Source organism: Sinohyriopsis cumingii, chromosome 8 (assembly GCF_028554795.1).
Source record: "Sinohyriopsis cumingii isolate HCF-2022 chromosome 8, ASM2855479v2, whole genome shotgun sequence".
Taxonomy (NCBI): domain Eukaryota; kingdom Metazoa; phylum Mollusca; class Bivalvia; order Unionida; family Unionidae; genus Sinohyriopsis; species Sinohyriopsis cumingii.
This window is the reverse complement of record NC_142968.1, coordinates 97,996,880-98,024,162: the sequence shown is the minus strand read 5'-3', so window position 1 is coordinate 98,024,162 and position 27,283 is coordinate 97,996,880. Positions and strand designations below refer to the sequence as shown.

General features: G+C 34.2%; 1 protein-coding gene across 1 annotated transcript in view; it reads left to right on the top strand.

Moving 5' to 3' along the window:
- Nucleotides 1–10,548, top strand: part of LOC149794209 (cilia- and flagella-associated protein 337-like) — a 208,382-nt gene extending 197,834 nt beyond the window's left edge. Inside the window, exon 31 of the mRNA XM_089968319.1 lies at nt 751–10,548. Within this exon, the coding sequence (XP_089824445.1) occupies nt 751–939 (189 nt within the window). The 3' untranslated portion in view covers nt 940–10,548. The remainder of the gene's footprint in view (nt 1–750) is intronic.
- The last annotated feature ends 16,735 nt before the right edge of the window (nt 10,549–27,283 follow it).

Below are 27,283 nucleotides of genomic sequence, written 5' to 3'. Positions count from 1 at the left end.
CATATAAGACTACTTCATAGTCACCCAAGCTGTTGTAACCAGTGAAATTCGTGTATTTTGAATGTTCAAAACTTTCAGTAATTCTGTCATGATGATTTGATAAAAACAAGCTCACAATACTGTCTGGGAATATGGCAGGTATTGTACAGGGATGAACCTATTTACACGTGTGTTTTGTTTATGCATTATATCGTAATGGCTGCCTGGTGTACAGGGATAAACTATGTTATACTTACGTTGCATATTTTTTGGGCCCGTGCAGTAACTCTACAACTTTTACCAATCTTACTGTCTGATTTCAGCATTGTATACTGTTGGTGACCTGGTAGGCGTGGGAACAAATGTTCACTTAATTACTTTGTTTTACAAGAACAGTGGCGAAGACTGTTTTCACAGTCAGTGGTGTTTAATGTTTCAACTTAAGTCTGATTTTATGTTTTGAACATGTCACTTCTTTTTCATTTCTCATCATTCAAGTCATGTGTTGCAAGGTGTTTAACATGCAGAATACAGTGTAGATCAATATTATTGTATATTTTGGCTTTAAATTTGTACACTTATTAAAATAAATGTATTACATGTAAACAAAATTTGCAAAGGATGTTGTCATTTAGTGTATACATTTTATTGTTTTATGATGATGGTGGTGATGATTGTGATAAAGGCAATGTTGGTTGTAATGATGATAACAAATTTCTTGATAAAATGAGCCTGAACTGTGATATGAGTACATGTACATCTTTTTTTCAGTCAAAAGGTGGTGGACTTCTTTCCAAGACCAGACCCAGCCTTCAGCAGTTAGGACTTCAGTTGAGCCAGGTTCAGAAACAGGCAGGAACAAAATCAACATCATCCACAATTAAAGCACGTGGTCTGGCTGGACTCAAACTGCAACCAGTTGCACGCTCCCGCACAAGTTCTGTGACTACAGAATCATAACTGCACAAAACCGTGATACCAGTGAAAATCATTGATAGTTTTGTAGAGAAACTTTGTGATTTTCCAGTTGCATTACTTAAATGAATGTTTTACTTCCCATTATTTATTATTGGTATAGAACATGTCAGAGCGATTAGATTTGTTGGATTTCCTCCAGTATGCATTCTGTATATGACAAGTATGCCTCACAATGAAAACAGAAATTTGTTATGCACATGAAAATTTAGAATGTGAATTTAATTGGCAGGAAATGTGTTTTAATTTTATAGGCCTATATAGAATTTTTTTTTTCAGACACGTTAATAAATGCAAAATTAAACTGGTTTTGTGTTTTGTAATAAATTGCAATCTAAATTCCGTTGTTTACATTTCTTCACTTTAGGAATGGGAACAAGATGGAATAATATATAGCTTTGAATATTACTGTATATTAATTTCAAGTGTTTTGGACAATTTGTGTAATTTACTAATTCAGATTGCCTTTGATGATGGAATTTATAAATAATTACACATCCTTGGATGTTAGTGTACGAGTTATATTCGATATTATCACAGATTCTTATGGTAATTTCATTTGGATTGGTGAGAATATTATTTTGATACTTAAATCATATGGTTTTTGGCCTTTTCTGACTTTTTGTTAGTTTTGTTTTTATACACCAACCATTAGGTGGAACATATTATGTTGTTATATCCATCCATCTGTTAACCATATTTTACTTTATCTTGGTTGTAATCCATAAACTGCACTTAGGTTTTTTTAATAGAACAGATGCATGCAGACAAAGGAACTGAAACTGGCAATTTAGTTTAATTATATTTTCCTAAAATGTGCATTAATTTTGTAATGATATTTTTGCCAGCTTAATATGCAGCCATGTAAAATATCAACTATCCATAGAAGTAAAGAAACAATGATTGATTGTATTAACAGGTTATGTATCTTGATTGATTTTATTTTTGAGGATCATATAAATGGCTTTATAAGCTTGTAACAGTTTTCGTTAGGCACTAATGAGATGCCTTTATGACTAATTAATTTGTACTAAGGTTTTAATGTATAGGATACTTATATATATACTTTTGGAGCTTTCCTTCAAATCAGTGTGAAATATTTATTTCATTGTGATATAGATTATTGTAATGGTTCCTGCCTGTATCTCTTTCCCTTCTCTAGTAAATGATCATTGGTAATTTCTACTAATCATGTCCTAGATTCTATTCCATAAATTATTCTAAGGGAATAATTACAATGTTTATAGATTAAATCTTATATAACTGATGTATTTGCCTTAGATATGCTTCAATGAATCTTTTGCAGATAGGTTACATGTTCTTGTTTTGTAAATATGGATCCAATACATACCATTTAAGTCAACACCAACTGCAAGCAAACTAGACAGTGATATGCCATCAGGTTATGTTGTTTGTTTTGCTGATCACTCCTAACAAACTTCATAGAACCAGATCTGCAGGTACATTATGTGATAACTTATATGATATGAAGAGTCCTGTAGTCAAACAAACTGCATAATTCAAAAGATATGCTGGGTCCTGGAGTCAAACATACTGCATAACTCAAATGATATGTTGGGCCCTGGAGTCAAACATGTTGCATAACTCAAATGATACGATGGGTCCTGGAGTCAAACATGCTGCATAGCTCAGATGATATGATGGGTCATGGAGTCAAACATTCTGCATAACTCAAATGATATGCTGGGTCCTGGAATCAAACAAACTGCATAACTCAAATGATATGCTGGGTCATGGAGTGAAATGCACTGCATAACTCAAATGATATGCTGGGTCCTGGAGTAAAACGTTTCTTTGCTTGTGATTCTTGCAGACTCAAAACAACCTAAAACTCGGATCCATATATTTAAATCTGCACCATTTATGGTTTCCAGAGTAATGCACTGTGGCAGATAAAAATTAATGCAGTATACAAATTATACATTACAGTTCATTTATTTGTAAAAAAATGTTTACATGGTTTTATTTTTAATGGAACAGACAAGAAGTAGTTACAGCTGTAATTGTAAATGTTTCAAATAATATCCAGGATTTTATTTTAATACTTGTGTTCTGTCATTGGCTCATTTGTTGCACTGATTTATCATTATTTAAGTCTGAAGATGATTTTTTTAAAAACAATCTCGTTACATTGACTGTATGACTGTAATAAATATAATTGGGTGTACATGGGCTTTTTGATATATTCTGCATATTGACTACCTACATGTTATATTTAAAAGAAAGTTTTTGTACAGACTTGCATAATTTTTGCTAATATGCTAATATTTCTTTAAAATTAGCATTTATATCAACATCATAACTGTGATTTTTTGTTGTTGTGGTCATTGATTTTTTCTTTAAGTTTATATGAAAATTGGATCCATAAAAGATGCATCATAATTCATTTATAACAGGTTTGGATTTGATAACCTTCCTTCTATGAGAAAGTATTGAGTTTGTATGAATAATTATATAATGTACCAATATGTACGTAGTAATTTTTATATATTGTACCAGTATGTTTCTGGACATGTTTATATAATGTACCAGGATGTACTTTGTCATGCTTTTGTTATTTACCAGTATGTTTTTGACATGTTTATATAATGTACCAGGATGTACTTTGTCGTGCTTATGTAATTTACCAGTATGTTTTTGTCATGTTTATGTAATGTACCAGTATGTTTTTGTCATGTTTATATAATGTACCAGTATGTTTTTGTCATGTTTATATAATGTACCAGTATGTTTTTGTCATGTTTATATAATGTACCAGTATGTTTTTGTCATGCTTATGTAATGTACCAGTATGTTTTTGTCATGTTTATATAATGTACCAGTATGTTTTTGTCATGTTTATATAATGTACCAGTATGTTTTTGTCATGTTTATCAAGAGTACGTTTGACAGTCAATATAATTTTGTCATAATTGATTTCCCATTGTGTACAATACATAAAATATGATATTATGATTCTCTATAGAAATGAATGGATGCATTAATTTTTTGTAATATTGTAGTAAAATCTTATTTACCTGGATGGATTGATGACATACGTCAGTAAGGATGCCTCCTCAGTGTAACAAGCGTCAAACTATGTATCAGCACTGTTCCATCTATGTACGGACCCTGTAATGGGTAATTTACCAAATCCACATTTCATTCACATTTCAGTAGTGTTCCATTCACATCGCATGCATGTTTACATTTCATTCATCATCTGACTGTTTTTCATTCATGGTCTCAGAAACATATATATTTTGTATTTATCACTTTGATCCATCATTTACCTGGTGTCATTTGAAAGGAAATGGAAATGTTTTTGCCAAGTTGGGTTTTCCATTTTTGAGACTATGACTGTAAAGGGAGAGAATTATAGCTTTTACATCACATAAAAAAAGTGCTACAATGATATAGAAAATGTATAAAATCCTAAAGACAACATTGATTTTATAAGGAATTAAAAAACAACTTTTTTTTGCAATAGGTTTTAAAAAATATCGTTCTTGAGTATTTGTCAGCAAATGTTATTTCATTTTGTTCGACCAAGATTGCAAGATGAGTCACAAATGATGATGTCATCACATCAATGAAGGTTGTATTTTTCTGTTTGTTTCACCAAGAACAATATCACAGATGAAAAATTGTCAGTTTAAAGAAGCTTCTCCTGGACTATCATGTGAATAGGTTTTCAACGGCAGAAATTTAGCAGCACCTTGAAAACAATCCAACTTCAGAATCGATTTATGAAATGCGTTTGCATTTCATTCAGTTTTAGTTATCATTCATCATTATTTTACATTTATATTGTCTGGTTTCTTCAAAATGCAATAATTCTACATTGTCTGCTTTGAGGCTACATTCTGTTGGCATTGGGGGCGTCAGGAGGCCAAGTGTTAAGGCACTCACTTTTACAGATCTCACACGTCTCACCTATGTCTGCGTTGGTTCATTTCTTGGCTTGGTTAACATGGTTATTTGAGAAAAGCTTGCCAGTAGCTTCATATGGGTTGGTGGGTCTTGCTGGGTTCTTCCTGCACCAAGTATACAGGTGACTATGTATAGGCTATCTCATGCTGAAAATTGGTGTTCAACGCAAAAAAAACAACCAATCTGTGTTTTTTATGTCCATTCTGGATTCCATTTGGATTCTGTCATTGTTTCACTGGTAAAATAAAAATCCACTGACTTATAAGAATAGTCCAACTGCAAGCTGCACAGACTCAGATCTTCCATCACATAATGTGCTGACAGATCTAGGTCTATGCAATTTGTTATAGGAGTAATCAGTAGAAAAAACAACATAGACCCTGATTTACCAACACAATATTTGATAGCAGATCAGGGCCTTTGTTGTTGCAGTTGGACTTTACTTATAAATGAGTATATATTTTACCCATTTAAGGGTCTGTATGTATACCAGCAAACATATTCAACCCAGATGATAAATATCATTATGCATGGCAAATCTACTCTGTTTATAGCTGAATGTGCATTATATATACCAGCCATTATACTAAAATATAAGCTGCCTTGTCCATGAAGTGTGCTTTTGCCCTCTGCAGTTAATTATGGAAAAGTAATTCAATAGCATAACACATATAGTAATCATGACATTTTAATTAGCTTTCTTGGATATATTCACATATATTATTAAAGTGAGAGAAGTGAATTGCTAACAGAAAAAATTGGCAGATTTACAAGCAAAAATGCTAATTAATTTCTTCTAGAAATACTCTTGTTGATAACTGTATCCATGGAAATGGAGATGATACCAAGTAACTAATTATTAAAATTGGATTGGCTTGAAAAAAAAATACTTGGTTAATAAAACAAAGGTATGGAAAAAAGAGACCAATAAACGCACTTTAGAAATTATTGTGAATTAAAAATACCTACTAATTTGTTTCAGGTTTGTTTCAAGTTTGTAGATATACTGCTTTTAAGCCTTTTACACACTTCATTGTAGATAAAGATATGGAGATTTTAAAAAAAATTTACATATAATTTTCTTATTTGTTTACTTTGTTCTCCCCAACACTCAGTGCTATTCCAATTTCACCATACATGTAAACTTTAACTTGACAACAGTTTTAAGAATACGCTATGGAAAAAATGGATATTAATTTGCCTTATCAATGGTGTTTATTTTATATGCAGCTGATTTCCTTATCAACGGTGTTTATTTCATATACAGCTGATTTCCTTATCAATGGTATTTATTTCATATACAGCTGATTTCCTTATCAACGTTGTTTATTTCATATACAGCTGATTTCCTTATCAACTGTGTTTATTTCATATACTGCTGATTTCCTTATCAATGGTGTTTATTTCATATACAGCTGATTTCCTTATCAACCATGGATTATTTCATATACAGCTGATTTCCTTATCAACCATGGATTATTTCACATACAGCTGATTTTCATTATCAACAGTGGTTAATTCATATACAGAATTTTTGCTAGATCTTCATTTTCTATAAAGTCAAACAGAAAAAAGTAACTTGTCAATAAACACAACCTTGCTTTAGGCATAGGTGTAAAGGATATTATCATTTCTTGTTTTCTTATGTTGCATTCAGGGTGAATTTAGATAAGTATAACTGATGTTTACTGTTGAACATATTGGAATGCACATAAGTCCATATAGATTTTGCAATAAGTCATCAAGATGTTGCCGTGATGCATTTAGATGTGAACTAAGTGCTTTTTGGTACCTGATATACTCATAGAATCCAGCATAAGTCGAGTCCAACTGCAAACAACATAGACTGTGATCTGCTGTTCTATAAGATGCTGTTAGATCAGGGTCTGGTTTGTTTGTTCTACTGAATGCTCATAACAAACTGCTGAGACCCAGATCTGCTGGCACATGATGTGACATCAGATCTATGTATATGCAGTCTGCAGTTGGAATCAATTTAGAAGCATGGTACCTTAGACATGTATAACATCAATTAAAATAATTTTCAAGTCATTAGAAGAATCTTATTCATTTTATGTATAGAAAATAGCATTTATGCATTTTATGTACCTCACATGTAAAGAAGTTGATTACTGAAACAAATTGAAATATGTTGAATTTAGATATTGTTCTTTTTTAATCAGCAGTAAAATTCACTTATACCAAACATTTTTACAATATGGCAGATTTTTTTTTATTTCATCACATCATAGACATGTATTCTCTTCACTGTAATTTTTATTCAGAGGAACTAAGACATGGGAAAAGTTTAATTAGTCTTTTAGCAATAGAACAGTGTGATAACATGCTTGTATATTCATGGAGTTAGAGTACTGGCATAGAACTATGTGACAACTTGCTAGTACAGTGGAACCCCCGCTATAACGCGATAATTGGGGTCCACAAAATTGGATCATGTTAATATCGGGGTCGCACTAATGCTGGGTTTTACAGTATTTTACTTTTTTGAGAGAACAACTCATTGGCACATATACGTGTATTCATGTCTAATGTATATAATGAATAGGTTAGGGTATCAACACCATTTACTATTGTGCCGTCGTAGCATTCAGTTCATCTATAATGCATGTAATTCCACTGAAAAATTGCACACAGATTTACAATATTCAAAATTTTTATCCCTGATCATTGTATCTGAATTCAATGTCTAATATATAGCATGAACAGACTATCAACACCGTTTACTTGCCGTCTGATATCGTACTGTCGGGGCTTGAAATTAATCAATAAAATATGTAATTCCATCGCAAAAATTGCATACATAATTAAACTATTCAATAATTTTGTCACACATAATTATGTGTTTGAATTCAACAGGAAAAATTAACAGCAAAATTAGGTTAAGAAAGACGAAGCACATGTACGTTTCATTACATTCCAGGGTCTATGTCTGTACAAATTTCATACTGCTAAAATTTTCTCATATGTGTTTCCGTGTACACTTATCCATTGCAAATTTCCAATAATTAACGCTTGTATGTCTGTTCGGTTGAAGATCTACAACAAGAATAATTACCAATCAACACATACTTTCAGCGTGTATATAACTTTTACTTCAGATTTTGTGAATATCGAAAGAAACGTGTGAAAACTACTATAATAATCATGGCGCAAAGTGCAAAGAACGATTTGTGAACTTGCTTTTCCATAATGGTAAAATATTTTTATAAAAAATAAGATATTAATAATGAGTTCATAAACAAACACCGTACCCATGTAAAACCTGAGAACTAAATGCAGTAGGCCTGCAATGGTCACGAGCCACTTTTTAAAAAAAAATGTAAAGATGAACGCATGTACATTTTCATACTCTTTCAATTTCCAGCTAATAAAGCAGGCATTATTTACTGGTCAACTGATTGCATCTAATAACACCACCAAGCCCAGCAAACATGTTGGCGGCTTTCGTTTTTTGATGTTTATTAAATTGTGAGAATTTTTTATCAAACCACCGCATTGTCTGCTGCTTGTTTGTGTATGCAGTTAAAGAAACATATGTTCGCTATTGTTTGAGCAACACTGGTATACAGAACTAATTGAAGACAGTCACAAAGATGACTAACTGGCTTTACTCATGGATCAGTAACAAGTAACATTTCCGATAATGTTTATTTTGGCATAACACTTCAAGAATCTGGTGAAATTGTTAAATTTCAGAAGCCAAGCCATGATCATATTATATTCGAATTCATACTTGAACTCTTCCCTAAAATGATAATAAACCTTTTACACACTATTTCTCATACTTTTAAAAAGCATTTTTCCGGGTACAAGAAAAATACACGTACTTGTATTTAAAATTTCAGGAAAAATGCCACGATCGTATTATATATCGTATTATACTTGAATTCATACACGATCTCTTCCCCAAAATGATAATATTTTCTTTTTTGCACAAAGTGCAGAGAACGAATTGCGTTTATGAACTTGCATTACCATAATGGTAAAATATTTTTATAAAAATTAGGAAATCAATACCAAGTTCATAAGTAAACCCCATACACATGTAAAACTTGAGAACTAAGTGCAGTAGGCCTGCATTGGTCACGAGTCACTTTTATAAAAAATTTTATTAAAGCTGAACGCATGTACAATTTCATATCATTTCAATTTCCAGCTAATAAAGTGGACATTATTTACTGGTAACATGCCCAATAATGTTTATTTTGGCATAACACTTAAAGAACCTGGTGATATTGTTCAATTTTAGAAGCTATGCCACAATCGTATTATGTTAAAATTCGAATGAGAACTCTTCCCTAAAATGATAATAAACGTTTTACACACTATTTCTCGTACTTAAAAAAAAAAAATTTCCCAGTATGAGAAATATACACATAAATGTATTTAAAATTTAAGGAACCATGCCACAATCATATTAAATTCAAATTCATACACTATTTCTTCCCCATAATGATACTGCATTTTTTATTCACTGTTTCATGTACTTTGAACACAAAATATTTTTTCATGTGCAAATGAATATACGAAATTTCGGGAGCCACACCACGACTGTGTTATATCCGAATTCGCGTTATAGTCGGGTGCGTTATAGCGGGGTTGCACTGTATATTCATGGAGTTAGAGTACTGACATAGAGCAATGTGACAACATGCTTGTATATTCATGGAGTTAGAGTACTTGCATAGTACAATGTGATAACATGCTAGTATATTAATAAAATTAGAGTACTGGCATAGAACAATATCATAACAGGCTTGTATATTAATGGAGTTATCTGTGTTTAGCTCATGACTGGTAGACTTTTTCCATGCTATATATAGCTTTTTATGACCAGTATATTTGGAAGTAGGAATAAATATGTTTATTTTATGGTTCACTTTCAGTATTAATGACTGTATATTGTGATAGGTTATTCTCAAAGACTGAATTCCTCTATTGTGCAGGTAAATGATATTAGGAATTAGAAGAGTGGACACCATGCAAAACCTCAGCCAGCTCTAATCAAGCTTGTTACTTATGCATAAACTGTGGCCATCACTCCAAGTTTGCTCAAAGCCTTCACCCAGCAAATTCTGGCTTCTAACATATGAATGCTTATTTCTTCTAAGGCAGAATATGAGAAGAACAATAATCAAAATAAAAGAAAAACATAATATCTGGTTATTATCAACTCATTGTAGTACATGTACTTTTAAATTATCATATTAAAAAAACATTAGCCTCAATTTATTATCTGCACGAAAATTTATGTTTTCATTGGTTACTAGAGATAAGTGTTGTAGAGGTTATTTATGTTGTTACTAATTACACTTCCAAAATGATCTTGCTGCAGCATAAAAATGCCCATGATTGGCATTCACATTGATTCTGTTTTCTTGTATAGATTTTTATCTTCACTGGTATTTTTTTCTTCATGTTTTTGGAATTTATGATCTAGTTCATTTACTAACCGTACTAAAATAAAGTTTTCCTAAAGGTTAGTATTATCTGACAAATATGTATTTTGCACCAGGCAATATCATTGTATATGTTTTATTTGTTATTATTTACATTCATTCCGTCCAGACTATGTTGACATGTCAATATAACCTTGTGATTGATTTTTAATGCAATAAATAATTTTACATAAGATGAAAACTGTTTCTATTTATTTAAAATTGATTTATGACTTGCCCGCTTTAACATAAGTGAGATTAATAAAATCTGTCCTGTATGGGAAAGGAAATTGCCATCAGGTGATGAGGACATGTGGGCAAGAATTTGTTGTAAACCAGGGTTACTGTCAAAATCAGGGGAGGGGGGTCAATGTTAGGCAAGCAAGAAACAATAATTGCAATGCCAGTAGCTGGTAAAGAAAATTAACATTTCCATTCATCAGAATGTTACCACGTGATCAAAATGAACTGCATTTATTTCTGTATGAACTGTAAGGAGAACTACATTTCTAATAATACCCACTTCTATAAATAGAGTCATGTGTACAGTATTAAGATAAACACTGCCAGTGAAGGCAAACAGGAAGTAAGCATTAAAGGAAAAGAACATTTTTAAAATTTAAAAAAAAATATGACCTTATTACAATCAAGCAGGACAAACCCAATTGCTATAAATATCTACATAATCGAAAACCCCTAACATGTATTACTACACTCAATTAAGATTTCTGTTTTTTATTGATGCAAAGAAAATAACGTAATGAATAATTGAAATTTCAATTATAAGAGTTTACCGTTGTTTTTTCTGAGTTTATCATGGTATAAACTGTCAGTTGCTAACTCACACAGCTTACATAATGCTCTTCGGGTATTATTTACTGTGTGAGTTGGCAACTGACAGTTTATACCACGATAAACTCAGAAAAAACAACATTAAACTCTTAATTGAAAATGTTCATGATGTATGTCTATAATGACACCATCAATAAGCATAATGACACAATAAGTATGACATCATCAATAAGCATGACATCAGTAAGCATAATGACATCATCATCATTAAGGAAGATGACATCAGTAAGCATAATGACATCATCAATAAACATAATGACACCATCAATAAGCATGATGACATCATCAGTAAGCATAATGACATCAATAGCATGATGACATCATCAGTAAGCATACTGACACCATCAATAGCCATGATAACATCATCAATAAGCATAATGACATCATCAATAAGAATAATGACATTATCAATGAACATGATGACATCAATAACCATAATGGCATCAGTAAGCATAATGACACCATCAATAAGCATGATGACACCATCAGTAAGCATAATGACATCAATAGCATGATGACATCATCAGTAAGCATACTGACACCATCAATAGCCATGATAACATCATCAATAAGCATAATGACATCATCAATAAGAATAATGACATCATCAATGAACATGATGACATCAATAACCATAATGGCATCAGTAAGCATAATGACACCATCAATAAGCATGATGACATCATCAATAAGCATAATGACATCATCAGTAAGTATAATATCATCAGTAAGTATAATGACATCATCAGTAAGCACAATGACATAATCAATAAGCATGATGACATCATCAATAAGCATGATGATATCAATAAGCATAATGACATCATCAAGAAGCGTAATCACATCCGACATCAATAAGCATAATGATATCACTGAATACAAGTGTGAAAAATATATACCACACACCTCTCTTACATAGGCAAACTGTGTCACACAGAAATGACAAAAATATACATTAACAGTACTACTATCATTGCTGTCAGCATTAGCAATAGATAATTAGGAATTATCATTTAGTCAAAATACAAAACCTTGGCAGTGACTGTAAATTCTGGAAGTTCTGTCCTTTTTATCCATGCACCCTACTCCTCACTCTAACCCTTAGGCAAGTATGGATCATTTGAAAATTGTTATTACATTTTTAGTTAAAGTTCTGTTATGTGACCACAAGTTCTAAACCCGGGAAGGGATAGCTGTCATAAATCATAAACTGCATTAAGAGTAGATAAGTACTGCCCTTTTATATCCATGCATAATTTTATATATTTCTCTGACAAGGTCAAAGTGACAATATACCTTTATTTGGGAGAGAAGCAGGTGAATCCCATAATTCCTTGTAATTGTCGGCTTTCTTTGGTCCAATGTTTGCTCCATCTTTAATATATCTGAGTTTGTCAACAAGGTAGAAAAGATTGCATCCACCAACATTGTAAAATTCTTTGTTGGCCCCAGGTGGCAGAGTAATCTAAGCAACTCACTTTTACAGATCACTGAAATGTCACTTCTGTCTGCATGGGTTTGAGTCCTGGCATGGTCATCATGGGTACATGAGTAGCTTTGCTAGTACATGTAGCTTCTCATAGTTCAGTGGTTTTTCCTGGGTTCTTTTTCTGCTAAATATACTAGCTGAGATGTGTAGCAGATCATTTCTTGAAAAATCATGGTTCAGTGGTTTTTCCTGGGTTCTTCTTCTGCCAAATATACTAGCTGAGATGTGTAGCAGATCATTTCTTGAAAAATTTAATTGAACTACAAGACCACAAATAATTCTTTGTTATTTATATCGATTTTATTATAAAATTCTTTAGCTGATTTGACATCAATGGAACTTCTCACATAATATTATTTGACATGATGTACTAGCATACACAGCAATAAAAAACTAAAATTTGGACATTTCTCCTCAATAACAACAGATGTTCCTTATATACTTACAAATCAAGTCCAACTGCAAACTGCACAGACCCATTATTTGGCATTGAGTCATTGTTAGGAGCAATGATTCCAACAGAAGAACAAACAACAAAGATCTGCCAGCACAGTATGCAGTGACAGATCAGGGTCTATAGCTGAACTTGACTTTTAAACAAGTCTATATGGTATTTAAAAGCCCCACATCAGGCTGAACTTTGGGCAGGATATTAAAAAATTCCTGCTTTATTGGTGTTAGCCATTTGTGAGACACATATATTTATTTTTTGGCCATTGATTGGGGACTTTGGTACATATCTATTTATTACAGTTTTTCAAAGTCATATAACAACTTTGGTACTATATCACTGTATGACTATCATTAAAACCCTAATACTGTACATACATGTTGTACCTGTTACTGTGGTGTGTTTAGGGGTGAAAGCAAGGAATTTGCATCTCACTGTTGTATTCAAGGAAGGATGAATTGGCTGTGAACAAACTCGTCAGCATTACGATGTAAACTTGGTCAGTACAATATAATGGAGCAATTTTTAAGCATTTTCCAAAGTATGCATGAAACATTTTTTCAGTAACAGCATTGAATTAAATACTGCATTTAAATAATGTTGTATTTTAAGCTCCATTTTGCTTGTAATAAATGTAAATGATTTGATTTGTGACTTAATCAGTGATCCGATCCAGTTCAAATTACAGGTTTTAATTTATCTTGCTTATTAAATGCTTATGCTGTCCTACTGTCTTAGTTCGTGAAGATTACAAATGGTTTTAAAGAAGTTAATATATGACTTTTGTGATGAAGCAAAATAAAATTCCTATTCCACACACTCATATTAAACAGAACTGTCTGAAATGTTATCAGGTAATACTTCAATACATCCATGTTCTTTACATATATTTGTATGAGAGCCAAACTTGTTATAAACATTCTTTTTTCAACATCTGTGACCATGAGCAAAGGGTAAAAGGGGTGAGTAAGACTATAACAGAGAGAAATATATTTGCATCATATTAAATATCCTACATGTGATGATAATCCACCTAGGAAGTGAATGCATGTTAATTATTGTGATCAAAACTTTCATTCAAGTTTTTCATGACTGACCAAAACAACTTTACATGTGATCTAAAATCAAGTGCCAGCTTTTTGGTATCATGGAATACATTCTGAACAAGATAAATTTTTTAGGAAAACAAGATAGTCTATTTATATCCAAAGGATTCACATGTAACTTTAATATGAGTATGGGGTATGGTACTATATGGGAAAACCAAAAAGGCAATGTTGACAATGGTATTAATATTTGTTATTGATCAAAAACTTCAAAAGTCATATAAAGAATTCTGACAGTAATAAATCTTCCTGTGCTAATAAACTTCAAACTTAGAAAACACAAATTTTCTAATCACGAGACAAATATTTCTTGGCTAAGCTCAAAAGGTCAATTCTCTTAATCTAAATAATTAACTTGGTAGACATAAGATTCCATTATGGGAATGGACTTTGTAGACATAAGATTCCATTATGGGAATGGACTGGTCGACCTGTTGTCAGGATAATGTGACTGGGTAGGACATGATGCTACATGTCTGCGGCATGATGCCCCAGTGCTAGACATCACTATACAGTAATACCTCGTGCATTCGTGTTTCTGGATTCGCGAATTCACGGATTCACAAAATTTTCATTGGAACCTAACTAACTGCTGGAAGGGTTGGAAGTAGTCATTATGGATTGAAGACTGCCGTAAAAAGGACATCCCCTTGCAGGGCAACGTGATTCGGGAGAAGGCTTCAAATCTTTATAAGAAGCTTGTTGAAGAGGATACACAAGACCCGTTACTTGGTTTTACCTTACTGTGAGTGCAAAAGAAAAAGGCAGCCAATGAATTAGTATAGGGGTAATATTAGTATACCATACTGTAAATGCGCTAGTGTAGCAAATACCCATCAGGCGATACTGTACTCTATTTTTACGTCAACCATTTATTTCTCTTTTTAAGGGTAATGTATTAAGCTAACTTTTAAATGAAATTAAAGTGCTTTGGGAGCATGATTTGGGTCATATTTAGGGTTTAAACCCTAGAAATAAGCATTTAATAGCATTTTTAGTGACTCGTACCAAACATTCGCGATTCCTCCTGATCCACGACTGTTTCTGGAACCTAACCTCGCGAATGTTCGAGGTATTACTGTAATATATGTTGCAATACAGGATGGTGTGTTGTAGGGTAGAGGGGGGCAAACCCCTCCATGTGATAAAATGCCTCAAAGCCATCCTGATGCCCCTGCACTAGAAAATGGGCTGATCTTTATACAGCAAGCTTGCCCAGGTTACACAGGCCTTGTGAATGGCGGCTATTGTTTGATGCAGCCACACGCATGGTTTTATGCAAAAATATTACTTTTTTGGCATCTTCCTGTAAAAGTGTTCAATCCATTTGTTTGCAGTAATTTTGACTTTAACTACCTAAAGAAAACAGGGTACATATGTTTTTAAATAACATAGTATAGAGATGCATTATTCACAGCAGTTAATTCCACCTATTGTTAAATTGTCAATGCTGTATAATAGAGGCAAAATGCCCCTACAGTGTGTGTGTTGCCCCATAACTGTTTAAATGTTGTACACTGTTTAGCTAACCATTCATATGCCTAAAATTATTCTATACTTTTTTGGCAGATGGTGCGAACTTACAGAAGGAAAACTGACCAAGGAAATCATGGGACACCAGCTTTAAAAGCGGCTTTTGAAGCAATTCATTCTGGAACTTCACTAAAAGATGCTGCCAGGAATTATGGAATTCCAGCTAAAACTTTGCACAGACATAGAGATTTTAAGGTTTTGCAACCTGGAGTGTCAAAACTGGTAAGTTAGACTAATGTTTTCAAGCCTGATTATGAGTTACTTCTCTAGTTTAGCACATCCAATCCATAGAAAAGGCATTATTTGGACTTACCACTATTGATGTATGGCATTTGGCATACGACTTAGCACTTCATCTGAATACTGAAAACCATCCATTTCAAGGCAATGCAGCAGGTATTGATTGGCTGAAAGGCTTATGAAAAGGCATCCAAATCTAGCCATTAGAGCTCCAGAGGCAACCAGTGTCAGCAGAGCCATGGGCTTTAACCGGCTACAGGTAGTCAATGTTTACCAAGTATATAAGGAATCTCTTGACGCAACACTTGCTGATGGTCTGAGAATATGGAACATGGATGAAACAGGCATTAGTACTGTCCACAAGCCAGTAAACATCATTGCATCAAAAGTTGTTAGATCAGTTGATAAAGTTACAAGCAGTGAATGTGGTCAAACTATTACTGTAATATGTGCCTCGAATGCGGCCGGTACCTTTGCACCACCAGCATTTATCTAAACACGTAAACAAATGGTTCCATCACTGATGAATGGTGCACCAGCTGGAGCACTGGGCTTGTGTAGCCCAAGTGGGTGGACAGACAATCATATTTTCTTGCAATGGCTGGAACATTTCACTCATTCTGTGAAATGTATGAAGAACTCTCCACACAATCTTCTTCTTGATGGGCACCATAGCCATAATATGTTGGAAGCTTTCTCTATGCATGCAAGAAAAGGATTATGTTGATAACCTTTCCTCCTCATTGCACACATTGGCTCCAGCCTCTTGATGTCACATTTTTCAAGGCACTAAAATGTGCTTTCAATTTGGAATCTGGAAACTGGATGACAAGCAATCCAGGATGATGAATAAGTGTATTTGAGCTGCTAAAATAAATTTTTAGCATATAACCGATCTGCCAGTTTATGGAAAGCTGTCATTCAGGTTTTGAAGCCTGTGGACTTTGGCCAAATAAGTTCACAGATGACAATTTTGCTCCTTCTATGGTAATTGATGGCGAGGAATCACCTTACTATCCATCTCCAGTAAGATTTTCAGTCGCATCATTCTCCAACGCATCACAACAGCTGTGGACGGCATCCTACGCCAGGAACAGGCAGGCTTTAGGAAGGGCAAATCCTGCATCGACCACATCTTCGTTCTGAGACAGATCCTTCAGCAGTCCCATGAGTGGAATGGATCCCTTTATGTGGTCTTTGTTGACTTTGAGAAGGCCTTCGACAGCCTGTACCAAGCTTCTCTGTGGAAGATCCTACGACACTATGGCATCCCCCAGAAACTTGTCAATGTCATCAGGCCCCTGTACGAGAACTTTGAGTGCAGAGTCATCCACAACAACCTACTCAGTGAACCATTCAAGGTGGAAACTGGAGTGAAGCAAGGATGCATTCTCTCGCTGATCCTCTTCTCACTGGCCATTGACTGGATCATGCGCCACACCACAGAGGGCAGGAGGCAAGGAATACAGTGGATGCTGACCTCAATGCTGGATGACCTGGATTATGCCGACATTGGGTTGCTGGCAAGCAGACAGCAGGATATCCAACAGAAGACACAACAGTTGGTACAGACAGCAAGCACCAAAGGTCTTTGAATCAACATAGGGAAGACACATGTCTTGAGGAAGAACACTAGAGTGGGCGACCCAGTCACCATCAACGACCAGCCTCTGCAAGAAGTAGACGAATTCATGTACCTGGGCAGCAAGGTCGCCACGGATGGAGATTGCACAAGGGAAGTCACCACAAGAATCAGCAAGGCCAACCAGGCCTTCGCAATGCTGAAGCCCATCTGGAAGACAACAAACCTCAGCGTCCACACGAAGATCCATATCTTCAAGAGCAACGTGCTGAGCGTCCTTTTGTATGGGTCAGAGTGTTGGAAGACCACTGCTGACATAGAAAGCAAGCTCGAAGTCTTCCAGACCAAATACCTGCGACGGATCATGAGGATCTTCTGGCCAAACATGATATCGAACGAGGAACTTCGGCACAGAGCGGGCGCAAGCACCATCGCTGAGACCATTGCTACTCATCGATGGAGATGGCTCGGCCACGTCTGCAGAATGCCCCCTGACTCACTACCAAGGGTGGCACTGAGATGGACTCCACAGGGGAAAAGGAACTGTGGCAGACCCAAAGAGACCTGGCGCCGAACCGTGGAGCCAGAACTCAAGACCAGAGGCCTCACCCTGCAGACCGCCCCCATAACAGCAGCCGATAGAACAAAATGGTGCTCCCTTGCTGTCGCCTCAAGCACCAGACGGCGCAGAGAGGATTGATGATGATGGTAATTGATGAACCTCAGCCAGTATTAGATAGGCCTGATGCATGTCAACAAGCACTGCCTGTGTCATCACAAATGCTCCTTTATAAAGTTTTATCATTTTTCATTTTTCTCAGCCTCAGCATCAATGTTCTGTCGACGGGTATCTGCTAGCGATAACACAGTGGCATTGGTAGATCTGGAAATCTTTTTCTGTGAAGTGAGACTAATATACATTGAAGTGAATCACGAACTATTTCCTAGATATGACAATATAATTGCTATGCCGCCATATGTTCCATAAATCACCAATCTTCCCGTCTGAAATAATTAGGCAGATTCCACCTGGAACTTAAGCAGACTCCAGGCGGAATCTGCCTAAAATGTTAAAAATCTGGTTACTACAAAGGCGGACATGGAAAATTTGAAAAGTCAAAGATGAATCCATCTAAGAGTCCGTCTAACTCTAAGATGGACTTTTGTCAAATTCCTGCTATAAATACATCTTTAGGCATAATTTTGGACTTGGTTGATTTTCCACCCACCATCTAGGTGGAATTAGGAACTTAGTCACTGGCATCTATTATATGAAAGGAGGAATCAGGACTTTGTTTATTTTCTAACCAACATCTAGGCGGAATGAAGAACTTAGTCATTTACATCAGTTAAAGAAGGCATAATTAGGACTTGGCTTTTGTGTGTCTGTAAAGTTAAATGACTGACAATATAGTGATATTTTGTAATATCACTGACAGTTCAATAAAAATATCAATAAGATATAATAAAATTTATTGTTTCTGGTACAATTTGAATGATTTTCAGCAGCATTTAAAATTATTTCCTGTTTCTGATAGCTGTAAATTTTTATTGTTTATTTTGGACACAATTTTTTTAATAACTTCTTTCCACAGCTTTCCTTGTTAAATTTCTTTTTCAAATTTGTTGTTGTTGTTGTTGTATTTTTATTTAACTTCAATTGGATTTAACTGCCCTCGAACAAGTTTTCATCTTGTTTTCCGTTTTAAAACATAATTTCGCTTTTCTCCTGACCTGAATTTCCTCGATATGGACCCATTTTGTAATATCGTCTCCGAAACTCTTTTTTAAATAATGCTCTATCCGGTCCCATTCCACAACGAGCTTTCAAATAAGTATTTGTTCCGTTTATTGTTTAACAGAGGATCGTTGTATAAAGCTTTTTGATTGGTCAATATTTTGTAATGGCCCAATGAATCATCGCGTAACAGAAATTGAATGGAAAGAGCATGTTTACTAAGCATGGTGATTCGAATTTTCGAGCGGGATGAGAGATTGAATAACCATTTGAAAAATGTGCGGCAATGAGAATACCCTAAACGCAAATTTGATGAGAACATAACTGGTCAATCTGTATGAAAACTGAACGCTAGGACAAGTATTTTGCTTTTTGTGCCATAAAGAGCTTTACAGTAGCGGCTAACGTGCTAGGACAAGGAATTGAATCGGGACGATTTCTAAGTAATATACAACTCCAAACTGATTAACTTCAGAATTTAAGGAGGGACAACGTGTAGATCACTGGTGGGAATTGTTGCCAGATATCCATGTCTATCAAAGATAGTCTTATCTTTGCGGAGTTTTCTTGGCCGAAAAGTAGAATCTACTTTCAATCTCGTGAGGCATTATTGTGTATATTATCAAAATATTATTGCTGTGCTGGAATTCAGTGTAAAATAAGAGTTATTATATCATGATAAACGTTTTTCGCGGCTGCTTTTGGAACAAGGACTAATTCGAGAGACCACAACAGTATCATAGTTTGTGCAATCAAAAATCCAGTCTACAGTACAAATGACATACAGCAGGCTCCTAGCTTTTCTTCTTCTCATAATCAAATTGTCTCAGATGGATGCTTTTCTGTAATTTTGCATTATTTTCACGACAGAATTTTTCAGTGCAGATTAATATTTTATATTTTATATGTGTTTGTGTGTTCACAGATGCCTTTGCATATGTTCCAGACTTGATACTTTGATTTTTAAAACCACTTAATTTTTTAGTGTCAGATACTTCATATCATGTTGTATATACTGTATATGTTGTACATCACAGATAGAAGGCCTCAAGGTAGATTAGTTATGTAACTAATTGAATTACCTTCTCTAAATAAAGTCATTATTATTATTATTGTTTTTATTAGTATTAACTCCCATTTCTCTTGCCTTGGATGTCATATAATTACAACATCAGTATAATTGTTTTCATGCACACTTAAATATCACCTTGGTTAATAAAGTCCTGTTTAATTCATATCCATTATTTCTTTGAAATGTCTGAAACACTAACAAAAACTTCAGTAAAATACTATATAATGATCAAAATTTTAGTGAAATCTTACAAAAGTTGTAGTCATTTTTTTTGTGAAACCTCACAAATATTTTAAAGAAATTTGAGTGAGACCTCAACATAATTTCAATGGAAGTTTTGGTCAAAATATGTGTGAAATCTCACCAAACTTTAAAGTGAAATGAATATTACTGAGCGATGCCATGTTGGATTAAATTTTGTATGCAAGAAAGAAAATGGCATTGCCCCTTAGGACAAGTAAAACCTAAATCTTATTTGATAATGTCTGTCAAAATAAAATTTATGATCCATTTTAAATATTACCGTGAATATTTATCATTGATTCCCAATAATATCTAAAAAAAATCATTAGGCAGTTTAATACATAATAGAAATCTGAAGTATATTTTTTATGGTTTAGGCAGAAAATGCTTAAAAAAAACCCATATGAAATCTGCCTTGACATTTTCATTATTGGATGGGGTTTCTGCAGGTATTTCCATGTAATTAGGCAGAAATAAAGATTCCGCCTAGTAACAGTAATTTCAAGCAATATTCCACCCTGAATCTGCCTAAAAGTGATAATAAGGGGAATCTAGGCTAAATAAGCAGAATAAACAGATTCCGCCTGGTAGACGGAATAAACAAATTCCACCTAGTAGGCGGAATAAACCAATGCCGCCTAGTTGGCGGAATAAACAAATTCCGCTTAGTAATAGACAGACTAATTTGCATATTTCGGGCTGTATTCCGCCCTGAATCCGCCCTGAACCCACCTAAAATTTATAATAAGTGGAATCTAGGCTTTAAGGAAAATCCGCTTTAAAATTCCACCTGGAATCTGGTTAAAGTCAAGGCGGAAGTTTTCGTACAGGTTAGTCTCTGGGATTACCTCATGTAATATCTCGCATTGAATCTTGTCACGTTGCAATCGTATTAGTACTTTTAGCTCTCTCAGCGATTCATCAACAGCCCTGTGGTCATATATAATTTCTTCGTAATAATCTGTGGATTCTTTCAACCAACTATGTGTTGATTCTCCGACAAAGGGTGTTGGTTGACCATGATCACCGCACATGATAATCGACGTTGATTTTGTAGATAGCCAATCAAGAAACATTTTTAAGGTGTTCTTGGTTACCGTGCATCTCTCATCCCAGATGATGATTCAAGGAACATATTTCTCAACCATTCTTTCTGGACTCCACGCATCACCACTCCATCGAAAGAAACTGTGATAGTTATGAGACTTAACACCTCGCTACTTTATCTCCCTGGCAAGTCGATGAGTTGGGGGTTAGTACTATCATATCTTAATCCCTGAACAATTTTAACGCGCGTGTGGTTTTACCAGAATCACCAGGGCCATTGAGATGAACCATTTTATGTCGCGATACAGGATCATACACCGGTGGTAACAATGATGGCTTCAACAATTGTCTATTATTGTATTAGCCGGGAGCAGGTTTATAACCTGAAGACTCAGAATAATCAAGTATCATCTCATTTTTTATTGGCTAGTGCCCCCATGGGGCATCACCCAATGAAAGTTTTTGTATCAGCGTTATGTTTGAATCGCTAGAGATTGACTTGCTGATATACAGTGAGTACGTGGCAACTCTGACAGCGTCCTTTGGAAATCGTTTGATCATCGATAGCAGGTTTATGAACACATAAGCGAGCATCGAAGATCTTAAATGAGTAAATTGCGGAGAAACACCGTCATATTAGCTTGGTTCCATCTGGTAGATTTACAAGTTCTCTATCCACAAATACACCTTTCTTTGTCCTATCGGCAATTATGAGGTCTGTCTCATCTATGACCAATCTTGTACAGCATCTCTTATTACCAGACGAGGCCTGGTCCAATAAATGTCGCTAGAGATTGTCTCAATAGATTTTCTAAGTAATCGGATCACTCCTAATCTATCGCAAAGCAATCTGGGCAATCCACATAATATTTTTTCTAGCGATATACAATTATAATTTAGACAAAATGATATATACTATACAAATAGAGCAAGGACACAACCTCGATGAATTTAGAATGCATCCCATCATCAATAATTACGTAGTCTCACGTGCTGATGTGATTAGGAACTGCCTGCAAAGAACGCCGATGTGGTTTTGTTACTAATACGGGTTATCTCAGGTGTAGTGTTGGAAATACATAAATCTATCCCATGGGTCTCACTAAACACCCCAAGACACTCCAAGACATCTAAACACTCTCCAAGAACACATTAAGACTTTACAAAATACCATCTTTAAATTTCAACAACAACAAAAACAAGCAAACTAACAAACAAACAAAAAGTGTTTTTGTAGCAGGAAAAGTAGTGAGGTCTATAGTTGCCAAGGGAAATAACTCCCGTTTGACGAAGAGTGTTCGGGTACAGTAACGTGAACATTTGTCAATATTCATCAATAAGGAACAATACCACAGGAGAGAAAGATCTTTCGACCCCATGACATTTCAACTCCAGCTAGGGGACAATTCGACCCCAATTCGTGCGTTTATAAAACAATAATTAGCACATTGCTTATGACAATTAACACTAATCACACGATTATTCACTGATGTCCGCAATTAAAGATACCACCAAACCGCTACGTCGCCTAAAAAGATGTCAACAGTTGATTATAATTAAAGTAATTTTATTAGGCTAATGAATGTACGCTAATTTGAATGAAAAGAAATCAAATTTACCACACACTGTAAATTTGTATTTAAAAAATCCGAATTTTTAAAAACAATAATTAGCACACTGCAACTGGTCATTCCCACTAATCACACGATTATTCATTGATGTCTGCAATTAAACAATCTAAACAAACCGCTAAATCGTCGACAAAAGATGTAAACAGTTAATTATAATTAAAGTCACATTAATTAAGTTAATCAATACACACTAATTTGAATGAAAAGAAAAAGGTATGGAAATTAAACGTACTACACGCTGTAAATTTGTATAAAAGAGCCGAAAATTTTAATTACATGCCAATTTTTTACCGAAGGTTTAAGAAAGGTGTTTGTTATACTTGTATGTAAATTTTGGATCAGTTTATAGTAAATACAGTTTATATCGTGAAATTTCGACCGGATATATTTTGGTATAAATACGAACTGAACTGTGTTAATTATGACAATGGAGTTTTATCCTTGTGTACAATGACATAAGCATGTCAGGCCACGCGAGCTTGTTTTGTCTTGTAATAGATGCGGAAAATGGCAGCATCACATTTGCAATACAGGTAAATGTAATGATTAATTATCTTTTTTATTCTGTCTGTCGGTCTTCCTCTCTTAAATATTTATTTATTTATTTATTTATTTATTTATTTATTTCTGAATTTCAGAGATTAATTTACTGAGTAGCATAGATGTGTCTTGTATATTCATACATTTTAGATATAAAAATACATGTAAAACATGTATTTACCATCGAGATTACCACCTTCATACAGTTCTAGAATTTCTTTATTTTTAGAACATAATATAAATAATTAAATGTCGAATAAGTTAACTATTAGCAAAATAAAATCTTATTTGTTTCAATATTTCAGACTGACACCAGAATTATTTGTAGTAATTACAAATTATTAAATGTTTGACTTTAAATGCCAATATAGCATGTTTTGTAGCTTAAAAGGTATTTTACTTCTAAATTTATTATTACTAGGCATGAAGTTAGTAGCGAAATCTTCCTTACAATAAATTAATACTATTATTACAGATACATGTAAATTCTTAATAATATTTAACTTTCCAAAAACAACATATATTTATGATTATTAGTATATAATAAAATAAATACAAAAATATTTGGACATATGATTAGACGTCTTGCTGTATTTAAGTAACAATGACAATCTTTATTAAAATGATACAAGTTAAAGATGCAACAATAAAAAATGCATTTTGTAAAACTTCATTAAAACTTTGATCTTCACATGTATATTAAGTATATAAATTTGTGTAAGTCATTTATCCGTTGTGCTTAATACATTGGTGACCTATACAGATAAAAGATTGTGACTTTTTCTTTTACATATTAAATGTTTTTCCTTTGAAGTTGACATTCTCTTCCTTGGATTAATGATAGTGTTCGATCCTTAATTAGGTATGAATGACACAAGCCGTTAAATACCTTTCTGTTTCTTACACCTTACTTGATTACTATAGCTAGTATCTCTTTTCAAGATTTATATTGATGTGTGTGTGTGTGTTTGTGTGCGTGTGTGTGTGTGTGTGCGTGTGTGTGTGTGTGTGTACGTGCGTGTGATGTGGATTTTTAACGTAGCTTTAACATATTTTCAATCATATTGCTGCAATATCTGCAGTGTGACAGTATATAGTGATGTCCAGCACTGGGGCATCATGTTGCAGACATGTAGCATGATGTCCCGCCCAGTCACATTATTCTGACACCAGGCCGACCAGTCCTAACACTAACCTCTTAATGCTGAGCACCTAGCGAGGCAACTGTTATTACCATTTGTGTAAGTATGTTAAAAAGAGTGATTATCCCTATGGTACTAGAACTGCAACGTATTTTTCGTCTTTTGATTTTATACCGTAATTATTCACCATTTCCTTTATTGTGTCAATTATTGGCATATCTCATAAACAGTTTAATTATTCATTTGTTTGTAAGTGTTTAGCGTTTATTGGCCCTCTCATTCAAAGGCCTTCTTCGCTGACTAGGTTTTCGTTTAGTTCCTTTAGCCTTATTAATTACGGTGTTTTTCCATCTTGTGATTGTATGTACTTTGATTTCTGTGTAGGTTTAATGCCTCTGATGAAGTCTGCGAAAATCTCTATTTTGATTTTCGGATCTGTACCTCCAGACGCCGTCATGTATGTGGTAAATGTGTTATTTTGTTAATTGGTAATTCCCGCTGTCGTGAAGAGCGCTTCTATAATCCATGAAATGGAGCTGTGTCGCGCTGAAAAGTGTATGTATTAGGTCTTGCATGTGCTGGAGTTTCCAGTAAACTGAGAGTTCTAGAATGCTATTGATGGACTCTGTATTGTCATTAGTCGAATTCACGCGTTCAGTATTTTTGCGGCTAGGTTCGAAAAAATATTCATGTAGTCTTGATTTCAAGTTGTTTGGAAAGTATGGTGAAACTATCGGATCCTGTTCATTGATGATTGTTTCAAGATGTTCCGATCGGCTTTGAAAATCTATTGTAGTATTTGCATCTTTGGTGCCACCAGTATCAAATATTTGGGTCATTATTATATCACGTTCACCTTTTCCATCCAAATTTAATTTTGAAGGTAGTGCTTTACATTATCATTCAGAATGTTAAGTTAGCTTAGGGGAATACGGGCTCTATTGCCTTTCTCATCATCACTTCCAATTCCATCATTTCAGGCACTCTTACTTCCACTGACTCAACAACTCTATCAAGCTCTGCAGCAATATGTTCCAGAAAACTCGTGTAAATTCTGTAAGAAACGTCTGTGTACATAAGGACAGGATCAATACGTATCGGATGTTCGTTTGTACTGTTTCCGACGACTCTTTGATACGTTATACTATCGTTTTACTCATCAATGACTCTTTGATACGTTATACTATCGTTTTACTCATCAATGACTCTTTGATACGTTATGCTATCGTTTTACTCATCAATGACTCTTTGATACGTTACACTATCGTATTATTCATCAATAACTATTTATGCAATTTGTTTTGTAAATATAATGTGACGAAAGCACGATTTGCTAGAGAAGTCAATAATCAAAATATTTGCTTTACTGTTTGATAGTGTTGATAACTGCATGATTTATAAAAGTTAATTTTATATTTTCTTTATTGAAACATTGGGAAGTTATTTTGGCAAATATAATTGTAAATGCCATAGTTCATATTTTTTATCTGATTTCAGCTAGAAACGTGCTATTTGATGTAAATTTAAAACGACGAAAATCTACTTTTTATATCCTCTAACATTGCTTACGAAAACTTTAATAACTTCTAAAATAAACCAGGTTTCGTCGTTTTTTCTTTCTTCATTTAGCCAGTGTGTAATTTGGGACGATTCAGCTCATATTTAACGCCGAGTAAACATTGTCCCAATCAGCCATGATCCGAATCAGCCTGATACCTAGAGCGAAAAATTGATGAGGGAAGGCAAAATTTTAGTTGTGTTTAAAAAAATGCTGCTTTTGATACGAGCTTTGACGGTACTAATACAGAAAAATAACCTTTATAATTGGATTTAGACTATACCTACGAACTACGACATCTGCATTACTTAAAACATCCTAAGATAAATAGATAAACGCCCTTTCCGTCAATGTGGAATAGTACCTTTTAAAAACCATTTTTTAAAAAAATAATTCAGTTTTCAAAGGTTTTCAATCCAGTAGCGGCATCATGTTTGATCAACATGTATCATATTTTGGGCATGTCATCTCGATTCGCTATTGAGACAGAGTAATTCATACATTGACAGGAAGAATGTAACATGAAGAACACCACTAATTGTATTAATTTCAGTAAATACGTCTTAGTATAATGAATACATTTTATATTTCATTATACAGCATAACAAGAGCAACAACTTGGTGGAGTGTTGATTACAATATATATATGGTAAACCGTCATCTGGTTACCTAGTTACATAGAGGAAGAAAAGACGTGTTACCACCCCATCCAC